At 39.5% G+C, this 13,399-nt stretch overlaps 1 protein-coding gene across 4 annotated transcripts in view; it reads right to left on the minus strand.

Annotated features, from left to right (window-relative positions):
* EXD1 (exonuclease 3'-5' domain containing 1) overlaps positions 1 to 13,399 on the minus strand; it is a 74,794-nt gene that overhangs the window by 2,330 nt on the left and 59,065 nt on the right. For all 4 annotated transcript variants that reach the window (XM_071214115.1, XM_058293948.2, XM_058293947.2 and 1 more), the window contains 2 exons: positions 9,573 to 9,716; positions 8,231 to 8,422 (listed from right to left, as the gene is read on the minus strand). In XM_071214115.1, coding sequence (XP_071070216.1) covers positions 8,231 to 8,422; positions 9,573 to 9,716 — 336 coding nt within the window. The remainder of the gene's footprint in view (positions 1 to 8,230; positions 8,423 to 9,572; positions 9,717 to 13,399) is intronic.

Consider the following 13,399-nt stretch of genomic DNA (forward strand, 5'->3'; position numbering starts at 1 on the left):
TGCACAGGAGCGCTGGCCAACACGGAGAGCCGGTGCAGCAAGATGATGCAACAAGAGACAGAGAGGAAAGAAAATACGAAGATGTTACAGAACAGGGAGTTGAGATGGTGCAAGAGTGTAATCGCCTCTCTCCCACTCTGGAAGGTCCCACGATCAGTTCCCAGAGCCACCTAATGAGAATACAAGCAGACACAGAAGAACACGCAGCAAATGGACACAGAGAGCAGACAATGGAGGGAACAGGGCGGGCGGAGAAATAAATAAATCTTAAAAAAAATTATTTGGATAATAAACACAAGATTTTTTAAAAAAAGGAAGCTAGAGGATAATCTAGGGACCATACAACAGTGATTTCGGTGGTGGATGAGGATTGTGGCTAATAGTACAAATACATGAATGTTCTTCTATTACAAGGTATTTAACAGTAATATTGTAATAAGCTTGCAGCAATGGCAAAGAAGATACTATATCATTCTAAGGACAACAGGGAAGTATAAGGGAATATAGGATTTTTTCTTTCTGAGTAATGAAAATGTTCTAAAATTGGCTGAGGTGATAATAGCACAACTCTGTGATGAAACTGAGAGACACTGAGTATATACTTGATGGATTGTACATGGCATGGGACTGTATATCAGTGAAACCTGTGGTGGATGATGGACTGTGGTTAACAGTACAAATATGAGAATGTTCTCTCACAACCTATAACAAATATACAATACTAATATATGCTATTAATAATAGGTTGGTTTGTGGGAAAAATACACCAAATATAAGATACGGACTATAGTTAGCAGTAATATTTTGATGATATTCTTTTATTATTTTTAACAAATGTTTCACAACAATGCAAGGTGTTGGTGATGGACCCATGTATGGAAATACTGTATGGTATGCATGATTGTTTTGTAAACATACAACTTCTCTAATTTAAAAAAAAGTCCCATTTTACCATTTTAACTACCTTCAAATCAACTGTACAATTCAGTGGTATTAATTATAGTCACAATACCGTGTTACCATCACCAACATCCGTTACCCCAACTTTTTTCATCATCTCAAACAGAAACTGTGCCCATAAAACAATAAACTGCCTCTCCCCACCACTCTTTGGCTCCGGTAACATGTGATCTACTATCTGTCTCTATGAAAGTTGCTTATTCCAGGAATCACACGTAAGAGAAGCATACAATATTTGCCTTTTGTGTTTGGCTTCTTTCACTCAACATAATGTCTTCAAAAGTCGTCCATGTTGTAGAATGTTTCAAAACTTAATTCCTTTTTACAACTGAATAATATGACCTGACAGTGCCACTTCTTGGTATATTCCTAAAAGAACTGAAAGCAGAGACTGGAACATAGCAGCATTATACACACTTGCTGAAAGGTGAAAGCAACCCACGTGTCCATCAACAGATGAATGTTCAAACAAAATGTGTTATATACATAAAGTGGGATATTATTCAATTGTAAAAAGGAAGAAAACTTTTGAGGAATCACCAAACTGATTTCTACAAGAGCTGAGCTATTTTACAATGTCACCAACATTATGGTTCCAGTTTCTCTGCAGCCTTACCATCACTTGTTATTTTCTGATTTTTTAATATTACCCATCCTTGTAAATACAAAGTGGTATCCCATTGTGGTTTTGGTTTGCATTTCCCTAATGACCAATGATGTTGAGCATCTTTTCATGTATTTATTGACCATTTGTATGTCTTCTTTGGAGAAATGTCTATTCAGATTCTTTGCCCATTTTTAAATTGGGTTATTTATCTTTTGTTGTTGAGTTGTAGGAGTACTTTACATATTCTAGATAGTATACCCTTATCAGATATATGGTTAGCAATTATATTCTCCCATTCTGTAGGCTGTCTTTTTCCTTTGTTCACAGTACTTTTGCCATACAAAATTTTTAAAGACAAATTTATTAATCTTCTCTTTTATGGGTTCTGAGTATTTTCGTGTTGCATAAAAAGCTTTCCTGACTGCAAGATAATTTTAAAATTCTTTTATTTCTAATAACTTTATGGTTCCATTTTTTATATAATACTTAATCCATCTGGAGTTTATTTGGTACAGAGAATGAAACAGAAATCCAATTGATTCTCCCCACCCACCCACAATGGTTAGTCAATTGCATAAGACAATTTATTGAATAATTATCTTTTCCCCATTGATTGGAAGTGTTACTTATAAACCATATTGGCAGATATATATTGGATCTATTTCTGGGTTCTCTACTCTGTTTCATTTATTTGTGTACTTGTGTACCAGTCCCAAATTGCTTTATTACAGCTGTATATTTTAATATTTGGAAAGACTTATATTAGTCCTCCTTCAATACAATTCTTTTCCCAAAATTGCCTGGCTATTCTAGCATGTTTATTTATACCTAAAAACCCTATCATCTCATTTGCCATAATAATCCTGGTTAATGCTTTTATCGGAATAGAGTTAAATTCATGGGTTAATTTAGGGATAATTAATAGCTAAAAATACTTAGTGTCACCATTCATTTAGGTCCTCCTTCGTCTGCTTCAATTTTTTTTTTTTTTTTTAAGGAGGTACCAGGGATTGAATCAGGACCTTGTACATGGGAAGCAGGCTCTCAACCACTTGAGATATATCCACTCCCTGTCTCCTTCAGTTTTATCCTCTAAAGTTTTATTCATCTATATTTATTATAGCTAGATTTATTTCTAGGTAACCTGTCAGTTTCCTAGGTGCTAAAACAAATACCATATGAGTTGGCTTAAACAATGGGAATTTATTGGCTCACAGTGCTGAGGTTTGGGAAAAATCTAAACTGAGGTGTCATCAGGGCAATGCTTTCTCCCTAAAGATTGTGGCATTCTGGCTGCCAGTGATCTTTGGGGTTCCTTGACTTTTCCCTCGTCTTTCTCTTCTAGTTTCCATTGACTTTCAGCTTTCTTGCTTCTCCCATGGTTTTCTCTTTTCTGTGTCCAATTTCCTTTGTTTATAATCAGCCATACTGGATTACAGGCCATCCTCATTCAGTTTGGGTATACCTTAACATCTTCAAAGGTTTTAACATGCTTTTTTCAATCCCCTACACTTTTCTTTTTTACTTTTTATTTTGAAATATTGTCAAACTCACAGGGCAGTTACAAAAATAATATAAACCCCATAAAAAGAACCCTCACATACCTCTATGCTCCCCTACAACGTACCCAGATTCACCAATTTTAACATTTTGCCAAATTTTCTGTATCAGTCCATAAATTATTCTAGCTCTCTGTCTGCCTATTTATCAATGCATTTTCTGAACTTGAGTATAGGTTTTATACATTCCCCCACATTTATGTAGTTCTTGTCACAAACTACATATTTATACACTGAGTCAAATTAATACAAACTCCATATAGAGAACACCAACATACTCCTAGCCCCCAGATACTCACATCCACCCATTTAAACATTTTGCCACATGTTTTTCTGTCTATCTAATCATCTCCGTCTGCTTGTCTGCCTATCTATCAACCTACTTTTTGAACACTTGAGTGTAAGTTATGTACATCATGTTTGTTTGTTTTAAAGGTTTATTTTATTTATTTCTCTCCTTATCCACGCCCCGCCTCCCATTTTCTGCTCTCTGTATTCATTCGCTGTGTTCTTCTGCGTCCGCTTGCATTATCCAGTAGCACTGGGAAACTGCATCTCTTTTTTGTTGCGTCATCTTGCTGCGTCAGCTCTCCATGTGTGTGGTGCCACTCCTGGGCAGCCTGCGCTTTTTTCACCGGCGGCAGTTCTCCTTGCAGGCCACACATCTTGTACGTGGGGCACCCCTACGTGGGGGTGCCCCTGTGTGGCACAGGACTACCTTGCGTGTGGCAGCACTGTGCATGGGCAGCTCACCACGTGGGTCAGGAGGCCCTGGGGATCGAACCCTGGACCCTCCATATGGTAGGCAGACGCTCTATCAGTTGAGCCACATCCACTTCCCACATCATGCTCTTTGAACACTTACTACTGCTATATACATTTCCTAAGAACCAGAATATTCACTTTTTAAAAAAATACTTTTTAATGATACTTAGATTACACAGATGCCACTAAAAATATATATAAGGGATTCCCACATGCCCTGCTCCCCACCCCTTCCACACACCCTCACACCAACAACATTCCTCACTAGTGCAGTACCTTCGTCACAACTGACAAACACACCTTGGAACATTGCCACCAAGCGTGACCCATAGTTTACATTGTAGTCCATACTCTCTCCTTCACAATAAATCTGTAGTAGAAAAACAGTAAGTCCACTCCAGTCCATCATTCATTCCTCCAATCCCAAAGACTTTGGGATGGTGATGCCCACCCCTCCTCTAACTGAGAGGGGGTTTAGTTTCAGACTCTTTCTGTTCCTCGGGATGGTTGCTACCCATTACCATCTTCTTGTTAGTTGTTCTGGATGAGTCCAGTGAACTGGAGAGTAGGTATTGCAACTCTGTTTAGATTCATGGCCCAAGTGTCACATGGACAGCCCAAAGATTTAAGAAGTCTCTTGGACATATACCTATCAATTCTAGTACTAACCATAGGTTCAAATAGAAGGGGCAGAAGACTCATGTACAGGAAAACCACAACTGAGTTCAACTCTGTCACACTGGGGAGCATAAATTCCAAAGTAGGGCCCACTGGTAGGGTGCCAAAGTCCTGAACTATTCACCCTGCCTATAGTGTCTGGCTGTCTCCATAGCCCTCAAGAACCCCACTATTTGAGGCAGTATTTACTTTAGCAGTCAATGAGATCCTACTGAGATGTACATAAGTGTAACCTCTGGAATGACCGTCCGACTCACTTGAAGTCTCTTAGTGATAAAAACTCATTTGTCTTTACCTTTCCCCCTTTTGGTCAAGGTCTTTTTCTGGTTGCACTGCTGGTTGGTGCTTGGTAGTAATCCCTCGATGCCAGGGAGGCTCATCCCTGAGAATCATGTTCCACACTGGTGAGAATGTAATGCATTTATATGCTGAGCTGGCTTAGAGAGAGGCCACACCTGAGCAAGAAGGAGGCTCTCAAAAGGTAACTCTTACCCACTCAGCTAACATGGAGGTGAAGAAGGTCAACCACCACACCAGGGAGCCAAGAGTGCCTACAACTGAAAGCAGGAGAATTGCATCCAGCATCCATGTGGAATCTAAGCCCCCTCTTGATATAGATGTGGAATGGACACAACTATTCTAAGGTCCACAGGATGGAGGAATATGGATTAGAATGGACTTATTGATATTCTGTTCATGAACTATTGTGATTAGTAATCGAAGAAAATGTGGCATTGGTGTGGAGAAAGTGGCCATGGTGGCTGCTGGGGGTAGGGAGTGGGAAGAAGAGATGTGATGTGGAGGCATTTTCAGGGGTTGGAGTTGTCCTGGGTGGTGCTGCAGGGACCATTACCGGACATTGTATGTCCTCCCACTGCCCACTGGGTGGACTGGGGGAGAGTGTGCGCTACGGTGTGGACCATTGACCATGAGGTGCAGCGGTGCTCAGAGATGTATTCACCAAGTGAAATGAATGTCTCATGATGATGGAGGAGGTTGTTGTTATGGGGGGAGGAGTGGGGTGAGAGGGGTGGGGGTGTATGGGGATCTCATATTTTTTTAATGTAACATTAAAAAAATAAAGACAAAAAAGAAAGAGAGTAACTCCTAGGCACCCTATAATACTTGGTTAAGTTTCAATTTCAAAAGTGAAGGTTCATAAGTATAGTCATCAATATCAAGGGTCTGTCAATGGTCCATCCTCCTTCACTGGTCACTGCCCCTATACTCAGGGGATTCTTGCTATCCCATTAGAGAATGTGGCATAGCTTCCCAGGATGGGAACTCAACATGTCAGAAAAGTTTTTTTTTAAATTTATTTTGTAAAAATTTTATTTATTATTATTACAAAAAAATTATTTTTTTGCATTTTATTTTTTATTTTTAAAACTATCATTAATATTTCATTTTCTTATTAATTGTATTTGGTTATGTTGTTGGCTTCATTTTTGAAGAAGTTTTGGATCACAAAAGGGTTACAACTGTGCCAGGGGAGGATCATTGGTGTAGGGTGTCAGTGATGGGGGATTCAAGGGAGGAGGGTTTATCTGGGACATACCTATAAGGCCTATGAATGTGTTCAAGTTTTCATGAGGGATTGTCACAGTGGGTGACCAATATTTACTTCTATAACTACCTTAAGTGAAGTTAACAAGCTCAAGAAGTTGCCATTGATATAAAGCTCATAGTTTGTATCCTACTTTTTTTCATATGTGCAATAATCTGCCTTGTTAGATCCATCCAGGATCGTGTATAACAATTAAACCCCATACATTTAGTTGTTCTTTTTTACATAAATTGTGGAAACATATGTACAATGCAAACTTTCCTAGCTCAACCACTCCTTAGCATTCCATTCAATGGAATTAATAAAATTCATAATATTGCAGTACCCTCACCACCTTCCATTACTAAAATTTTCTCATCTCCCTAAACAGAAACCCTGTACTCATTATGTGTTAACTCCCCATTTTCCCTGCCCTCCATCCTAGGCAACCTGTACTATAATTTTTCTATGAGCGTTCAAATTCTCCAATAATTTCTTTGTAGTTACCATGAGATTAAATTTAATATCCTAAGTCTGTAACAATTGCTTTTGCTTTGATACCAATTTAACATCAATGTTATACACAGATTATGTCCCTATACCCTCTGTCCCCTAACCTTTATGTAGTTCTTTTTTTTCTTAAGATTTATTTTTTATTTACTTCTCCCCCCTCTCCCCATTCCCCCCATTGTCTGCTCTCTGTGTTCATTCACTGCGTGTTCTTCTGTGTCTGCTTGTATTCTCATTGGGTGGCTCCAGGAACCGATCCTGGGACCTTTCAGAGTGGGAGAGAGGCAATTACTCTCTTCTGCCATCTCAGCTCCCCTGTTTTGCTATGTCTTCTTATTTTCTCTCCTCTGTGTCTCTTGTTGCATCACCTTGCTGTGCCAGCTCTCAGTGTTAGCTGGCACTCCTGCGCAAGGCAGATTTTCCCATGCAAGATGGCATTCCCACGCAGGGTGGCTCTCCTTCACAGGGCCACATTCCCACATGGGCCAGCACTCTGTGTGGGCCAGTTCACCACGTGGGCCAGCCTGCCCTCACCAGGAGGCCCTGGGCATCAAACTCTGGACCTCCTATATGGTAGACAGGATCCCAATTGGTTGAGCCACATCTGTTTACCTATGTAGTTCTTGTAACAAATTATATATTTATACATTGAGTCCAAAACCACTGATTTATTATTATTTTATGCATTTGCCTTTTAGATCCTTTTCATAATTTCCATCTCTCTATGGAAATTCTGTGTTCAACTACTGTTTTCCTGATTTCCTTTAGTTCTTTGTCTATGTTTTCCTTTAGCTCTTTGACCATCTTTAGGATTTTTTTTTTTTTTTTTAGATACTGGGTGTCAGGGATTGAACCTAGGACCCTCATATGTGGAAAGCTGGAGCTCAACCACTGAGCCACATCAGTTCCCCTGAGTTGGTTTTTGTTTGTTTGTTTGTTTTGCTTGTTGTTTGTTTTTGTTTTGTTCTTTTTAAAGTACCAGGAACCAAATCTAGGATCTCCTATGTGGGAAGCAGGTGCTCAACTGCTTGAGCCACATTCACTCCTCTAGGGTCATTTTTGAAAAGTGATTGTCTGGTTTGTATCAGTATTCATCAGTGAGTATTGACTGTAGCAATAGCCTGCAAACTTTTTCCATAAAAGGCCAAATAGCAAAATATTTAGGCTTTGTAAGCCACATGTTTTCTTCTTTTCCTTCTCTTCCTCTTTTGTACAATCCTTTAAAAATGTAAAAACCTAAAAAACATTCTCACCTATGAGCTGAACAAAAACAGTCTGTGAGTCAGATTTGGCCTGCAGTCAGCAGTTTGCCAACTTCTGGTAGTTTTCTCTTATGGCACTGATCTCACAAAATAATCAATGAAACCTTAATTTTACCCATCCTTTGACAGAACTATTTCTTGGCAACAAAAGTTAATATTAGTGAAAAGGTGCTCAAGGAACTCCATTAAGCCTAAACTGTAGCTCTTCCAAGAAGAGCTTCCAAGAAGTTCTGCCCCATGAAACTTGCCACAGGAGTACAGAGTATGTATCATTGTGCTCTTCATGAGGTATAAAGCAGAAATGGAGGTTTTGAAGACACATCCACAAGAGAACTACACTTACCTCTGTGCCTCCAAGCCGGTCTGCAGACCCTTCTCGATAAGTGTTTAAGTACCCATCCACCAGGGTGGTTAGGTCAGACATCATCTCATCTAAGAGTATCAAGCGAAGAGGTAGCAAGTACGTAGTTTCCAGGGCCAAAATTTTTAGCAAAGTAGGAGAAAGAGGTCGCGTGAACCATATTTCTGGATTTTCCTAGAAATATCAAAATAATTTCCTCTGACTAGTATGCAACACTTTAAATAAAATAATTGTTTATACAAGTGTTGCTTAATTTCACTGTAATTTTCTTCAATTATTACCTTTTACTATCACACTGTGGCTAGTCTTCTGGGAACACACACACATATACATTGTGTGTGTATGAGCATGTGTGAGGGAAGAGAGAGCAAGAGTGGGAGCTCAGGATTCTCATTCAAAGCTGGAGACCGTACACTTGATTACATAACCAATTATAACTAATATGATTGTGACCTAAGTTTGCATGTAAGGCTATTATAACTAGTATTTCTTAGAAGCTAAAGAAAATCTTTTACCTTACTAATTTTTTTCCCTGTGGTAACATATGTATAACACAAAATTTCCCATTTTAACAATTTTAAGTGTACAATTCAGTGGCATTAATTACATTCACAATGTTGTGCTACATCACCACTGTCACCAAAACCCTTTCAATATCCCAAAGAAAAACCCTATACCCCCTAAGCATTATCTCCTCCTGCCCTTGGTAACCTCTAATCTACTTTCTGTATCTATGAATTTGCTTATTCTAGATGTTTCATATAAATGGAGTCATACAATATTGTCCTTTATATGTTGGCTTATTTCACTCAATATTATATCTTAACACAGTTCTTCCATGTTGTCACATGCATCAGAACTTCATTCCTTTTTATGACTGAAAAATATTCCATTGCATGTATATATCACATTTTATCCATTTATCTGTTGATGGACACTTGGTCTGTTCCCACCTTTGGGCGATTGTGAATAATGCTGCTTTGAACAATGGTGTACAAGTATCTGTTCTGAGTCCCTATTTCTTCTATCTGATTTTGGGAGAAGCAATAGATGGTTTGGGTTATATCCCTCTAATCCAAAGTCCCACGAAAATTCCTCTTGTCCCAATTTAAAATTTTATTTTGTAGTATTCTTTAATTGATAACCAACAAATCTGGATCTTGGCTTTTATCTACTTGATATCATAAACTGTTCCCACTTGGAGCGATTAAGATTTTTGTCAGTGCTCCTATTCTTACTGGTCATTTCTAAAATAGGCTGATAATCTTGCTGAGAAAACACTTGAAAAAAGTAACATCATATGGGGGTTTCCTTTTTCACTTACCCGAATCAGTTTTTGTCTCTCTTCCAGAAAGGAGACATATTTAGGGGCTACTTTAAGGTGCCTGACTAAACTCTCCTGCAAAGTACTGATGCAGTTTGGAAGAAAGCCACCTGTTTCCATGGAAAATTGAAGGACATCTGCAACCTGTGGCATTAAAAAAAAAAGACAAATAGACCAGTCCATAGAATATGTACAGAGAGCTAACAAGGCAGAAAAAGTAGAATTAGATATAGAGAATTTCCTTTAAGTACCATTTTTCCCAAGGATCCACATGATAGGCAATGCCATCATGGAATTTAAAGTTATTCAGTCAGGGAAGTGGACTTGGTCCAGTGGTTAGGGCGTCCGTCTACCACATGGGAGGTCCGCGGTTCAAACCCCGGGCCTCCTTGACCCGTGTGGAGCTGGCCCATGCGCAGTGCTGATGCGTGCAAGGAGTGCCCTGCCACACAGGGGTGTCCCCCACATAAGGGAGCCCCACGCGCAAGGAGTGTGCCCTGTAAGGAGAGCCACCCAGCGTGAAAGAAAGTGCAGCCTGCCCAGGAATGGTGCTGCACACACAGAGAGCTGACACATCAAGATGACGCAACAAAAAGAACCACAGATTCCTGTGCTACTGACAACAGAAGCGGACAAAGAAGAACAAGCAGTGAATAGACACAGAGAACAGACAACTGGGGGGCGGGGGGAAAGGGGAGAGAAATAAATAAATAAATAAATCTTAAAAAAAAAATAAAGTTATTCAGTCAAATTCTAATACTTAAAATTCTTTTTTAAGAAAGGGAAAAGATCACCCAACTTTAATGTGTCCTTGTCTTTCTTTTCTACTTTTTTTATTTGCCTGCCTTATTTTATTTTTCTTCATTTTTTATTATTTTTTCTAAAGATACATATATCACACAAAATGTTACATTAAATAATATAAGAGATTCCCATATATCCCACTCCCCATACCTCCCACCCACTTCTCCCACATTGACAACATTCATTGCATTTGATGAGTACATTTTGAAGCACTGCTACACAGCGTGGATTATCATTTATGTTGTGGTTTGCACTCTTCCCAGTCATTCTGCCTTACGGTTATTTATACTTACCCTATGGTGCCTTTGAGGATTGAGAAAAGAAAATAAACTTCAAGAATTATTTTTATTACATTTAGCAACTCTGGTAAAGTTTTGATAAAGAAAGCTAATAAAATTAAGAATTACAATAATTATTGGTGTGGTAGGCTGAATAATGGCCCCTTAAGATACCATGTCCTAATTCCTGGAACCTATGAATATTTATTTATATGGCAAAAGCAACTTTGCAGATGCAATTAAGTTATGGGTTTTGAGATGGGGAGATTTTCCTGGATTTTCCAGGCATGCCCTAAGAGTAATCATAAGTGTCCTTATAAGAGGGAAGCAAAGGGAGACAGTCAGAGAAGGAGATTTTATTATGGAAGCACAGATTGAAGTTTTGAAGATTCAAGAAGGGGCTCTAAGACAAGAAATATAGGAAACCACTAGAAGCTGAAAAAGAAAACAATTTCTACTTAAAACCTCCAAAAGAACCCAGCCCTGCCAATACCCTGACTTCAGCCAAGTAAAATTTATTTCAGACTTCTGACCTCCATAGTTGTTAAGAGAATAAATTTATGTTGTTTTAGGCAATTAAATTTTTCATGACTTGTTATAGCAGCAATAAACATATACTGTGTTAAAGAAAAACGAACTGGTAAAATTCTAAATTCCTGCTTGCTGCACTATGGAGATCTGAAAAGAAATATGTAGAAAGATATTCCAAAGCCTTCATTGGACAATACATATAAAGTCTAAACAGGAAGCCTAGTGGACTCAAGAGAATGATGAACAGTTCTCCTGTATTTATATACAGTGGAAGATCCTGAAAAAAAGCCCCAAAGGAACATGTAATTGTCATGATTGACTAAATGTATCATTTGGCCAGGTAATGACACCCAGTTGTTTAGTCAAGCAAGCACTGGGCTAATTATAATAAAAAGGCATTTCAGGATTTTAATCATTAGTGAGCTGACTGCATATATGGCTGATTACATCTACCATCAACTGAAGAGATTGCCATCAGCAATTAGTGACGAATCATCTAAATCAGTTGAAGGTCTTGAAAGGAGAGGTGATTTCAGGATTCAGGAAGAGAATTTCCATCTCTACTTCTAGTCAGTGTCTCCTGGAGAACCCACAGAAGACCTTCATCAGAGTTTCTGGCTTGCAGGCTGTGCTACGGAATTTGGACGTGTGCATCCCTATTGTCGTGTGAGACAGTTTTATAAAATCTCAGGGAAGCAGAATTGGCCCAAAGGATAGGGCATCCACCTACCATAAGGGAGGTCCGTGGTTCAAACCCCGGGCCTCCTTGACCCATGTGGAGCTGGCCAATGTGCAGTGCTGATGCATGCAAGGAGTGCCGTGCCACACAGGGGTGTCCCCTGTGTAGGGGAGCCCCATGCACAAGGAGTGCTTCCTGTAAGGAAAGCCGCTCAATGCGAAAGAAAGTGCAGCCTGCCTAAGAATGGCACTACACACACGGAGAGCTGACACAACAAGATGATGCAACAAAAAGGAACACAGATTCCTGGTGCCACTGATAAGGATAGAAGTGGTCACAGAAGAACACACAGTGAATGGATACAGGGAGCAGACTACTGGGGGTGAGGGGAAGGGGAAAGAAATAAATAAATAATAAATCTTAAAAAATAATAATAATAAAATAAAAACTCATACTATTTACAGATATTTCCTGTTGGTTCTGTTTCCCTAGAGAAACCTAATACAACTTGGCATGGAGAGTGGGGTGGTTCTTGAGAAACAGAATCCTAAAAATGGGATTTCTGAATTGGTTCTGGGATTTTTTTAAATTGGCCCTCTGATAAGATTCAAGGGTCCTGGGTGGTGCTGCAGGGACAGTTACCAGACATTGTATGTCCTCCCATGGCCCACTGGGTGGACTGTGGGAGAATGTGGGCTATGGTGTGGACCACTGACCATGAGGTGCAGCGGTGCTCAGAGATGTATTCACCAAATGCAGTGAATGTCTCAGGATGATGGAGGAGGTTGTGGTTATGGGTGAAGGAGTGGGGTGAGGGGGGTGGGGGGCATATGGGGGCCTCATATTTTTTTAATGTAACATTAAAAATCGAGAGAAAAAAAAAAGTCTCCCCCCCAAAAAAAAAGATTCAAGGGCACTAATGACTATTTTCAGCGATCAAGAGGCCACTGACAGTCCGTGGTGTGAGTTGGCAAAACAGATATGCAAAATATCACGACTGGATAATGACTACTTCCATTCTTACAAGAGGCAAGGCTCTGGGAGACAGTGTTTTTAACACCTTAATAGAGTTTTATGGAGTTAAAAGGTGCAATGATGTTGGCTGGCTGTTCCTAAATACACTAGATACTGTTACAAAAGAAAGAGATGAGCTGAAGCCTTCAAATTTGCAACATAAACACTGGCATGAATGATGTAAAAGTTTCTACATGAGCCCTGAAAGAGAATCATTTTGTGTAGCCGCAGACTTGAAATCTCTGAGAACGAAGCCCAGAGTCTCATTGTGTGAGTAGCAGGGTTACAACAGAATCTAAAATCTCAACCTTGCAGGGTGCCTGCTGTTAAAGTGAGGGCACTGACTGCAAAGGAGTGGAATCCTAAGGATTAGGAAGAGGCATATATGGGTTGATGATGATGGCAATGGAGACATTGAAACCCTGAGACTTTTCCAGATAAAACTGTAATGGTTTGTCCTGAGGAGAGAGCTACCTGACCTCCTCCACAACCTGAGGAGTCAACTGCCCAACATCTCAGCC

The sequence above is a fragment of the Dasypus novemcinctus genome, chromosome 3, assembly GCF_030445035.2.
Source record: "Dasypus novemcinctus isolate mDasNov1 chromosome 3, mDasNov1.1.hap2, whole genome shotgun sequence".
Classification (NCBI taxonomy): Eukaryota; Metazoa; Chordata; class Mammalia; order Cingulata; family Dasypodidae; genus Dasypus; species Dasypus novemcinctus.